The sequence below is a fragment of the Sardina pilchardus genome, chromosome 9, assembly GCF_963854185.1.
Source record: "Sardina pilchardus chromosome 9, fSarPil1.1, whole genome shotgun sequence".
NCBI classification, from domain to species: Eukaryota; Metazoa; Chordata; class Actinopteri; order Clupeiformes; family Clupeidae; genus Sardina; species Sardina pilchardus.
In genome coordinates, this window is record NC_085002.1 from 6,460,684 (window position 1) to 6,471,542 (window position 10,859).

The following is a 10,859-nucleotide window of genomic DNA, read 5'->3' on the forward strand; positions in this document are numbered from 1 at the left end:
GTTGCTGTTACCAACCTATTACATCATCACAAAGCGCCGTTGGTTGTCACCATAGACACGTGTGCCGTGGCGGAAGGGTGCATGGTTTGTTGTTGCGGAAAGTAGGGTACATTTTGTCCTTCAGGACTGGTTTTTCGTGAAGTTTGGCGTTTGATGGAACAAAGCTAGGGAAATGCCTAAAGCAAAGAAGTCAAAAGGTGGTGGTGGAGGAGCTGGTGAAATGGTTGGACTGGCTGAACAAATGCTGCAATCGGACATGGTGCGACCGCACGGCCGAGTAAAGAACAAGGATCAGGTAAAGATTAAAGAGAACGACGACGAGTACGTCGACGAACGTTTGTCACGGAAAATCCTAGAACAAGCACGCATTCAGCAGGAGGAACTTCAAACCGAATTTGGATTGACACCGGAGAAAAAGAAGCCATCCACAGTTTTGGGTGAGTGATTGGTCCGAGTGAAATCAGTCCTCCTAGCTAGTTAGCTTGCTAGCTGGCTAATAAGCACATCGAACATTTGGTTTGTATCTGCATCGGTTATAATGTGACAGATCTATAGTTAGAAATTATGTCACCTTAGCTTTCAACTGCTATGTTTTTTAGATAGACATACCCGTTTTCACTTTATGTGCTGTGCGCATGCAATAAATAAAGAAGTTCTCACGAGCCTTGTTGCATTACACTCTGCCCTGTACCCAAATGTTATAGTAACCCCCCCATGTGTGTGCATTCTCTAGGCCCTAGCACCCAGGATGGAGACTCCGATGAAGAATGGCCAGCTCTCGGAGCAGCAGGAGCCGGTGAGGACGAAATGGCAGGCGACGGTGTGGTGGAGGTGGACCCAGAGGATGAAAAAGCCATTCAGATGTTCATGAGCAAAAATCCCCCTGTCAGGTTGGCCTAAAACTGCTTACATGTCCATATTTGTGGTCAAGTTCATTTTGATTTACGCTTTCTTGTAGGCCTGCACTATTTAGGGAACATTTCTAATTGTGATTTTTCTGACAGATATTGCGATTGCGATATGATTTTTGAATGTCTATTCATTGATCCACTACAGTATTCAAAATGTCTCTTTCATTTGTGCCACCTGTAATTCGTGAGCACGCCCAGTGCACAAGAAGCACAGCACCCCTAACCGACTGTGAAGCTCATCAATCAGTCAAGGAGGATGAAATTACTATAAAAGTCAGAAATGTCACAAAATTAACTGTGCACGATTATTTGTAGCTTTTCTGATTAGGTAATTGCATTGTTTTGTATTGTATTGCGATTGCAATAATTGTGCAGCCCTACTTTCTTGCCTTTGCCTATGCTTTGGACAAAAATGTCTACTAAGAGTCGTAAGCATAAACATGGAAAAAAAGCAATGTAAACAAATTGGTTGGAGTTTGTCATGATTGTCACACATCGTTTTTCTGTTTCTGTAGACGGACACTGGCTGACATCATCATGGAGAAGATCACAGAGAAACAGACAGAGGTGGGATCAGTGATGTCGGAGTTGTCAGGACGACCCATGCCACAGCTTGATCCAAGAGTGACTGAGGTTTACAGAGGTGTAAATAAGGTGGGTTCCTTTCTACCATTAATTCTGCCTTGTGTCATGTCACCTTTGATTTCCCAAAATTCTGATAAGCTAGACGTTTTGTTGGTGTATTCTGGGGCAAGCAACAATTCATTCATTCCTTCATGGCTCATCCCTATATGGGCAAGTGACTTTAGTGGAAGTTCGCCAAAAGTGCAGGTTTTAAGTTCACTTCAAAAAATGCAAATGTAAAAGGCTGTGTAATACAGTCACAGTGGCATAATGGCATGGTTCCAGTTTAAAGAATGTTGCACAAAAAAAAAAAAAAAAACACTATCCAAGACCTGTGTTGGATTGATCTACAGTACCTCAATGAGGTATTGGTGCAAGGATGGACAGCCATTTAAAAATCTAATTGCCCTACAGTATGTGCTATTCAAAAAGCGGGAGGTCTTGTATTAATAGTCCTCAGCCTTCTACCTGATGGAGGAGATGGTTGGCAGGATGAGTTATACATCCAGCAAGATTTTCATGCTCTTTCGTTGCATTTGGGCTTTGTAGATTTCTGATAAGGGGGTGAGTTTGCAACCTATGAACTTTTTCGGCCATGTGACCTATTCCGTCTAGCTGTAGCCTGTTCTGGACAGTGGTGTTTCCATTTTTTTGGTCTGTAGCAGACTATGAGAAATTACAACTGTCGTGGATGTTGTGGAACTAAAGAAAACCCAAGTCCATCTCTGTATCAGACCTAGTTCTAATCTAGCAGTATGTAATTAGCATTAGCAAGTCCAGCCTTTTCATGCCTCATGAATGACAACGTTCACACATAGACTATAATGATGACGACATGAACAATATCGTTGTTGATCACTTTCAGAGCGATTTTGAGAACGATAAAAAGCTAACAGCCAATCAGAACCCATAATATTCTATCCATCACATTCATTAACATGAGGAGAGACTTTTGTTATCGTTGGCCAGTGTGGACATTTTTATCGTTATCGTTATCGTTCTTGGTGTGAACGGCCCTTTACTCACAGCATTTCCAGTCATTCTGACATTTTTATCCCAACACCTTTTTCATACCATTCCAGATTCAGACTTCTATTCTATTATTCTATTTATATTTGATTTACAACTGCTTTGATTACTCTTTTTTTCATCTCTCTTTTCCTTACTACATATACACCCTTATATGTTCTTGTCATAATGTTAATGTGTACATAAGAGTAACTAAAAAACAGAATAGAATCTGTTTTGCATAACCTGATACATTTGTACATAATTGTTGAATTGCTTGTCCAGTTGGCTTATGCATTTATTAATTTGACCAATAGTTTGATTGTGTTATGCTTCTAGGTTTTATGCAAGTACCGCAGTGGGAAGCTTCCCAAAGCTTTCAAGATCATCCCAGCACTAGCCAACTGGGAACAAATTCTCTACCTGACAGAACCCGAGTCTTGGACTGCTGCTGCAATGTATCAGGCCACCAGGTATGTTTGTGCGAGACTTACCAAAAACAGAGTCTTTCCAGGTATTTCCAGTGTATTAGCCGCAGGACAGTGTTTTATTTACACAGAAATAAAAATGTCTATTGACTGCAAGTATATATTAACCAATCAATGTATATTCCTCATTTATATATGGTATATGGATTGGATTGGTGTGTGGATAGTGGTGTTGAAAATGACTCAATGTAAGATGTGTTGTGTCATGAACCACGAGTGCTGTTCTGCCTTGAATCACACCTTTGCCAGTAGGGGAATGGAATGCCGCTATTACATCCTAAGATGGCTTCTTTTTTTATAAAGAGATATTTAAGCAATAAGCCCCGAGAGGCAGTGGGTTAAAACCCCCTTAGCTGTTCGATTACACAGTATATGAGCAATAAATGCCTGTGCTGTGCTAGATATCAATACAGACTCTGTACTGTTGTTTTAGTACATTAACTTCAATAATCCCATGAGGCATTTTGCAAGAAGAATAGATTGATTTCTTCTAGTCCTGGATTGCATACATGTTAAGAGAGATTGTTGTTTTTGTCTTCTGCAGGATCTTTTCCTCTAATTTGAAAGAACGAATGGCCCAGCGTTTTTACAACTTGGTGCTATTGCCTCGAGTACGAGATGACATTGCTGAATACAAACGGCTAAACTTCCACCTTTACAGTGCCCTCAAGAAGGCCCTCTTTAAACCTGGAGCATGGTTTAAAGGTGAGACAATATACAGATATAAACAAACCATCAACTTCACTGTCTGCACTGCAACTGATTGCAGAAAACAATTCACTCAGCTGTGGGTAGAGTACAATACAAACCACACGGTGGCAGTATTGCTCTCTACCTAATTTATTACAATGGTGTATCAGTGTCAAACCATGGTTCTGTCTCTCCCCAGGTATATTGATCCCATTGTGTGAATCTGGAACCTGCACTTTGAGAGAGGCCATTATCATTGGCAGTATCGTCACCAAATGTTCCATTCCAGTCTTGTACACCAGGTATGGCCTGTTCAAGGTTATTTTACCACTTACGACAAAAATGGAAGTTGTGTTTTAGATACATGGGCGCCTGCAGGAATGAATGCTCTGGTACGCACACCCATCTACCCACCACCACCCCACCCCCGCAATGAAACATTTAAAGCGTTGTTAATATTTGTTTTTCCTCAATGTTAAGTTTGTGCATTGGGCAGCTAAAATGTAGTCTGCGTAGTAGTAACAACATTCACATTCAACATATTTGCAACAACATCCACGCCTAACAAGAACCTATTCATTTGAAGACCTTATATAGCCACATAAAGACGAAAGTTATCTTTAGTGTTCTAGTTTACCGTTGTATGGCTTTAAACAGCATGTGTGCTTTAACTTCAGTATGCATTCATTCAGTATTATCCAGCTGCAATGCTAATGTTTTGACAAGCACACCTTGTTCTTGTTCATCTAAAAAAAGCCCTAGTTTTGCTGCCTCCATCCTTTCTGTTTTTGTATGCTAATAACCAGCAACCATACACAGTAAAAGAAAGCAACAAGTAGTCAAGCCTACAATTTCTATATTTGCTACGTGCATGCGCTATTATTCTCTCTTTTGCTCAAATAAAAAGGTTTGCATGCATATAGTTCTGCATTGATAACATGTTTACTTTACAGAAAATTGTAAATAGCCTACTATCATGCAATTGATATGCAATTGCATGAATTGATAATATAGCAATAAGAAAGTACAGTCCTTTAATTAATCCCTAGATGTAGAAGGTTAGCATTTGTTTGATGTATTTTTGCTTGTCTACAATTTGCATTTGCCACTGCACATTAGTTCAACTAGACTGTCTTTTGGTTGAAATCTATTCTCCAAGTGCTTGGTACTGAATGAATATTGTATCCCTTCATTGATTGATTCTTTCTTTCTTGAAGTGCTGCCATGCTAAAGCTGGCTGAGATGGAATACAATGGCGCCAACAGCATCTTCCTGCGCCTGATGCTGGATAAGAAGTACGCACTGCCCTTCCGTGTTCTGGACGCCCTGGTGGCCCACTTCCTGTCATTCCGCAATGACAAGAGGGAACTTCCTGTGTTGTGGCATCAGAGCTTGCTCACACTCGCTCAGCGTTACAAGGCCGACCTGGCCTCCGAGCAGAAGGCAGCGCTGCTGGAGCTGCTGAAGGTGAAGACACACCCACAGATAACACCTGAGATCCGGCGGGAGCTCCAAAACTCTGAGTCACGTGACCAAGAGACTGCCATGCCTGCCATGGCCATGGACTGAACATGTTTGTTTTTTTGTGTTTTTATTTCATCAACCTCTTCCTGTAATTGCGTTTGCTGTGACTGCTAGTTGGAGAAATATGTTGGAGAATATGAGTTATTGTACATGGATGTGTATGATTGTACATTATAATATGCAGGGAGGAACTTCACACTCAACACTGTTCAGTATGAATAAGGTTTGCCTTTTGTAGTGCCTTTAATTGATGTCAAACGAGGACAATGTGTAGTGACATCAGTCAGTTGAGGAACAGTTGCAGGAGAGTAGGTCTTTGTGTGGAACTGCTTCTGACCTCTACCCTCTGTACCACCAAGCATATGTATACAGTAGTGGAGAATAAATAATAACCTGACCCTTTACTCAATGTTGCTTGAACTACAAGAATACTAATACCTTTAGTACATGTCACAAGTGTTTTAATCTATAATGTTTCATAGGTAATTCTGCTTTAAAGTTTAATGGAACATAATGAAACATTGTGGAACGATGACCATGCGACTGATGGGAAAGTTGAAGGGCACGAGGACTGGTCAACTCGTATTCGAGCGAGCGTGCCTTGAGTGGTGTGGTGGTAGGCTACACTTAAGCGGTAGTCGCCGAAGTACAGCAGGTGGTTAACTAATAGACAGCGACGAAATACATTATTAACGTTGGAAGACGAATTAGGTTTTCTTAGTTCGTCGAGGACGATTATGTGTTCGATTTGTTCGACTTGTTAAAAGATTATGGCGCGTCTCTGTTAGCAAGTAAGTGACTAGCGGGTTCGCTAGCTTGCTCTGGAAGCGGTGGCACAAGGTAAAACATTTTAATATTTGATTTATTCGCTGACGAGTAACGTTAAACATCGAACTCTAATGGAGTTGATGTGTTACGAAAATGGAGAATTTAGTTCGACCTCTGCCAACGCATCAGATCCCAACAACCCCTACATACGAGCCTCCTGTGACCCTGTTCTGACGAGGGATCACCGAATTTGGAGAAATCTTCTGATATTAGAAAAGCTCAGCCAGACATCAGATACTTTCTTCGGCTCTGTTCAAACGGACATTCAACCTTATATGCGACGAATATTGGCGGTGTGGATGTTGCAGGTATGGAATAAAATCTGCTAATGATCAATTTGAGGACATTAGCTAGATAGACTTAAGCCTAGCGATAACATCACTAACAGTAATTTGAGTGTTTAGAACTACATCACTTCACATAATCTTGTGTTCTACTGTATATATATTTTTAAGGTTCCCCCATTTCCTTCTGTGTTTTTCGGTATTTGCCACCCTACCACCCCCTTTACAGGTTTGTGAGGAGCAGAAGTGTGAAGAGGAGGTATTCCCTCTAGCAATTAACTATCTGGACCGCTATCTGATGCGCTATCCCATTGAAAGGGGGCACCTACAGCTTCTCGGGACCGTCTGTATGTTTGTGGCCTCTAAACTGAGAGAGACTGTTCCACTCAGTGCATCCAAGCTTTGCATCTATACGGACAATGCTGTGTCAGTCCCTCACCTCCTGGTAAAGCCAACAGATTAAACATACTTACTAAAAGTACTTACTAACTAACATACTAAAACATACTATCATTTTCCCAACGTATTGTTCAACCCAATCATGACTTCCACAAGTGATGTAGCCTAAGGTGTTTACAGGTGTTACTTGCTTTTAACAGCACTGGGAGATGATTTTGGTGTCCAGACTGAACTGGAATCTTGCCATAGTTTTACCCTCCGATTTCCTGGAGCCTATTCTGGCAAGTTTACCCATCATTCCGCATGACCTCCATGCTGTACGCAAGCATACTCACTCTTACATTGCTCTCGCTGCAACAGGTAGGCTATCATCATGTCACCAATAATAGCAGCACTGTCTTGAACTGGACGGGGCTACAACTGTCTGCCTCTAAGCATACAATTGAAACACACTGTTATTGTAATTCCCAGAATGTTTAAATAGTAATGAGTATTGCATTTGTACACATTAGCATACAGTACATGTTATGTTATTGTCCATTGTTTCTCCTCTGCTTTTCATCAGCAGTTTCTTTGCATTTTCTCTAACAGTGAAGTGAAGTTTGCATTTTGAATTCAAATGTTCAAGTATAAATCCATATGGATATAAGACACTGCTAAATCCATATGGATATACAGTGCCTATAGAAAGTCATCATACCCTTTTGAAATAGTTACTTTTTTTGTCTTACAGCCTGAAATCAAAACCCATTTTTAAAAAACCTTTTCCAGTTTTATTAACAAATTTAGCTGTACAACATCAAAATAATGAAAAAAAAGTAAACAGTTCTGAAAATTAATAAAAAATGAAAAACTAGAATAACAGGGTTGGAAAAGTCATCATACCCCTGACTTAATACTTTGTAAAGCTTCCTTTTGCTTTCATTACAGCCATCAATCTGTTTGGATATGTCTCTATTATAGCTTTGCACACCTAGATAGGGGAATATTTGCCCAATTTTCCATACAGAAATGTTAAAATTTAGTCAAATTCTGTAGGGAATGGCGATGGACTGCTCTCTTCAAGTCAATCCACATATTTTTTATAGTATTTAAGTCAGGGCTCTGACTTTGCCACTCAAGGATATTCACCATCCTATCCTTAAGCCACTGCTTTGTTCTTTTGGCAGTATGTTTAGGATTATTGTCGTGTTGGAAGGCGAATGACCTCCCCATCCTCAGCTGTCTAGGAGAGGGACACAGGTTTTCCTTAAGAATGTGGGTGTACTTGGCAGCATCCATTTTCCCTTCTATCCTGATCAATTGCCCAGTTCCCGCTGAAAAGAAACATCCCCACAACATAATGTTGCCCCCATCATGCTTCACACTAGGTATGGTGTGTTTTGGGTGGTGTACTGTGTTGGTTTTCGCCAAACATTGCGCTTGGAGTTCAGTGCAAAAACACATCTGGAATATTCTGCTACCATGTGGAAAAAGCTTATATGGTCAGATGAGACTAAGATCGAACTTTTTGGAGACTATGATTGAAGTTTTTGGACTGAGCTCCAGGCGCTAACCAAACACAGTATACAAACCCAAACACACCCAAAACACACCATACCTACTTTGAAGCATGGTGGGGGCAACATTATGTTTTGGGGATGTTTCTCTTCAGCGGGGACTGGGCAATTGGTCAGGATAGAAGGGAAAATGGATGCTGCCAAGTACACCAAAATTCTTGAGGAAAACCTGCGTCCCTCTCCTAAACAGCTGAGGATGGGGAGGTCATTCGCCTTCCAACACGACAAAAATCCTAAACATACTGCCAAAAGAACAAAGCAGTGGCTTAAGGATAGGATGGTGAATATCCTTGAGTGGCAAAGTCAGAGCCCTGACTTAAATCCTATAGAAAATATGTGGATTGACTTGAAGAGAGCAGTCCATCATCGCCATTCCCTACAGAATTTGACTAAATTTTCACATTTCTGCACGGAACATTGGGCAAATATTCCCCTATCTAGGTGTGCAAAGCTATAATAGAGACATATCCAAACAGATTGATGGCTGTAATGAAAGCAAAAGGAAGCTTTACAAAGTATTAAGTCAGGGGTATGATGACTTTTCCAACCCTGTTATTCTAGTTTTTAATTTTTTATTAATTTTCAGAACTGTTGACTTTTTTTTCATTATTTTGATGTTGTACAGCTACATTTGTAAATAAACTGGAAAAGATTTTTTTTGAAATGGGTTTTGATTTCAGGCTGTACAAAAAAAGTAACTATTTCAAAAGGGTATGATAACTTTCTATAGGCACTGTAAGACACTGCTAGGTCCATTTACAGCCCCAGGGACAGTGAGGATATTGCATTGGAAAAAAGTGGATGGAAAAAACACAATGATGTTTCCTACCCTGTCAGAAAAGAATAACGGGTGTGTGGCAGCCATATTGTGAGATGTCAGCGCATTCTTTTTGATGCTGGGTCATGGTAATCCTGCATTGTGTGCCATGAAAGGCTCCTGTCTGCAGCCCTCTTTTCCCACAAGTCCCTGCAGTTAGCTGGAGGCTGTGCTGGCAACAGTGCTTCAGCCACATAAGTATTAGATGTGCTGTCACACAATCTGTCAGACAGGTCCATTTGGCTGTCTGCTGTCTGTGGCTGGCTCTTTTGTCTGAAGGTGTTCCTTGCATATAGCCTAAAGGCAGGGAGTGGGTCATTGGGCTGTGGGAAAGCCTTAGCTTTTTAGCTGTTCCTTTTATCTAGTGAGGGTGAATAGACACTGGCAAGATTTTCCTTCTCCGTAGTGCTCAGCAACCTTTCAGAAGTGGCTAATTACACCTTAGTAACACTGATGTCATGTATGGTTTCCCTCTACTCTTGTCCTCAGCACAGAATTAAAGTTAACCTTGGTGTCTCAGACACAGTGATGCACTTTATGGCTTTTATAACAAACTGCGAGTGAGTGTTTGAATATGTGTCTTTCCTCTTGTTTTCAGAGTTAAAGTTTTCAGTCTTCTTGCCCTCTGTAATTGCTTGTGCCTGTGTTGCATCTGCTGCTCGGAGGCTGAAGCTCTTAAGTGCTGGCCTGTCTTGTGACACTCTTCTGCAGCTGCTGGCCAACACCTTAGACACAGATCTGGTAAGGGAATGGGCTTTAGTGAGAAAGAGAACTTTGGCAAGTAAATGTTGTTTTTATGGTATAAAGCATCTCATTCTCTATTATGTATCCAACTATTAATCGCAACCATCAAGCATTTGCCAAGTAGTAATTTTTTATTTGTCCATTTGACAGTTTTAGTTGCATTATAATTTCCTTTTTTCTCATTCAGAATGCACTCTGCAGCTGTTTTAATCAGCTAGAAGTTGTTTTGGACCTTAGCTTGCCCACCACGGCTGAGGTGAAGTCTCGAGCCAACTCGCCTAACTCAGAGGTCAGCAACACGCCTACAGACATACAGGATGTCAAGCTGTCTCCACTGGGATAGATCAGAAATGTCCACCATGGAGAGTTTTGTCATGACATCTTTGGGTCTCTGATGCACTTGACGTGACATATGTTTGTCAGCCATAGTAAGTGAAGTTGCACACAGTGGAGGGACTAATAATACTATGAAAAACAGTAAAAAAAGAAGATAAAAAAACAGGAGCCTGTGAATAAAATTGAGATATTGAGGAGTTAATTTCCTGTTCCATTAAATCATTTTAAATCAGTTTGTGATTTTAGTTTAATATAGTTTTGCCAACAGGTTTTATTATTTTTTTATGTGCACCAGTTCACTTCTTTGTAGCTTCACATTAGACAGTTGTTCCTCAATGGCTGCACATTGCTGTGTGCACATTAGAAAAAATCTCTGGGAAGTATCGTGTGAGCATATTCTCTGTAGCAGATGGTCTTTACTGAGGCAAATATTTGTATTGTGTTTCAACCTGTGCTCTTGGTAAACATTTGACCTTTCAAAAGTACATGAATTATTTCTAAAATGCTGCTCTTCTATGTTTGGTCTGTCATTATATATATGTAATAAAATGTATGTAATAGTAATTATTTTATTGTTTGGATTGCTTCCTTTGGGGTAAAGGTGTGTTCTGTAACTTTGAGAGTTCTGACTTGGGCTCTTGTCATAG

The 10,859-nt window shown here is 40.5% G+C and overlaps 2 protein-coding genes across 2 annotated transcripts; both read left to right on the forward strand.

Annotated features, from left to right (window-relative positions):
* The first annotated feature begins 53 nt into the window (after nt 1–53).
* Nucleotides 54–5,649, forward strand: bysl (bystin-like). The gene is made up of 7 exons (XM_062545459.1): nt 54–437; nt 734–890; nt 1,427–1,565; nt 2,883–3,016; nt 3,576–3,736; nt 3,921–4,023; nt 4,939–5,649. The coding sequence occupies exons 1-7, from the start codon at nt 173–175 to the stop codon at nt 5,288–5,290; spliced, it is 1,311 nt and encodes a 436-aa protein (XP_062401443.1). The 5' UTR covers nt 54–172; the 3' UTR covers nt 5,291–5,649.
* A 125-nt stretch (nt 5,650–5,774) lies between these two features.
* Nucleotides 5,775–10,745, forward strand: ccnd3 (cyclin D3). The gene is made up of 5 exons (XM_062545460.1): nt 5,775–6,381; nt 6,587–6,802; nt 6,957–7,116; nt 9,731–9,873; nt 10,064–10,745. The coding sequence occupies exons 1-5, from the start codon at nt 6,145–6,147 to the stop codon at nt 10,217–10,219; spliced, it is 912 nt and encodes a 303-aa protein (XP_062401444.1). The 5' UTR covers nt 5,775–6,144; the 3' UTR covers nt 10,220–10,745.
* Nucleotides 10,746–10,859: the final 114 nt, after the last annotated feature.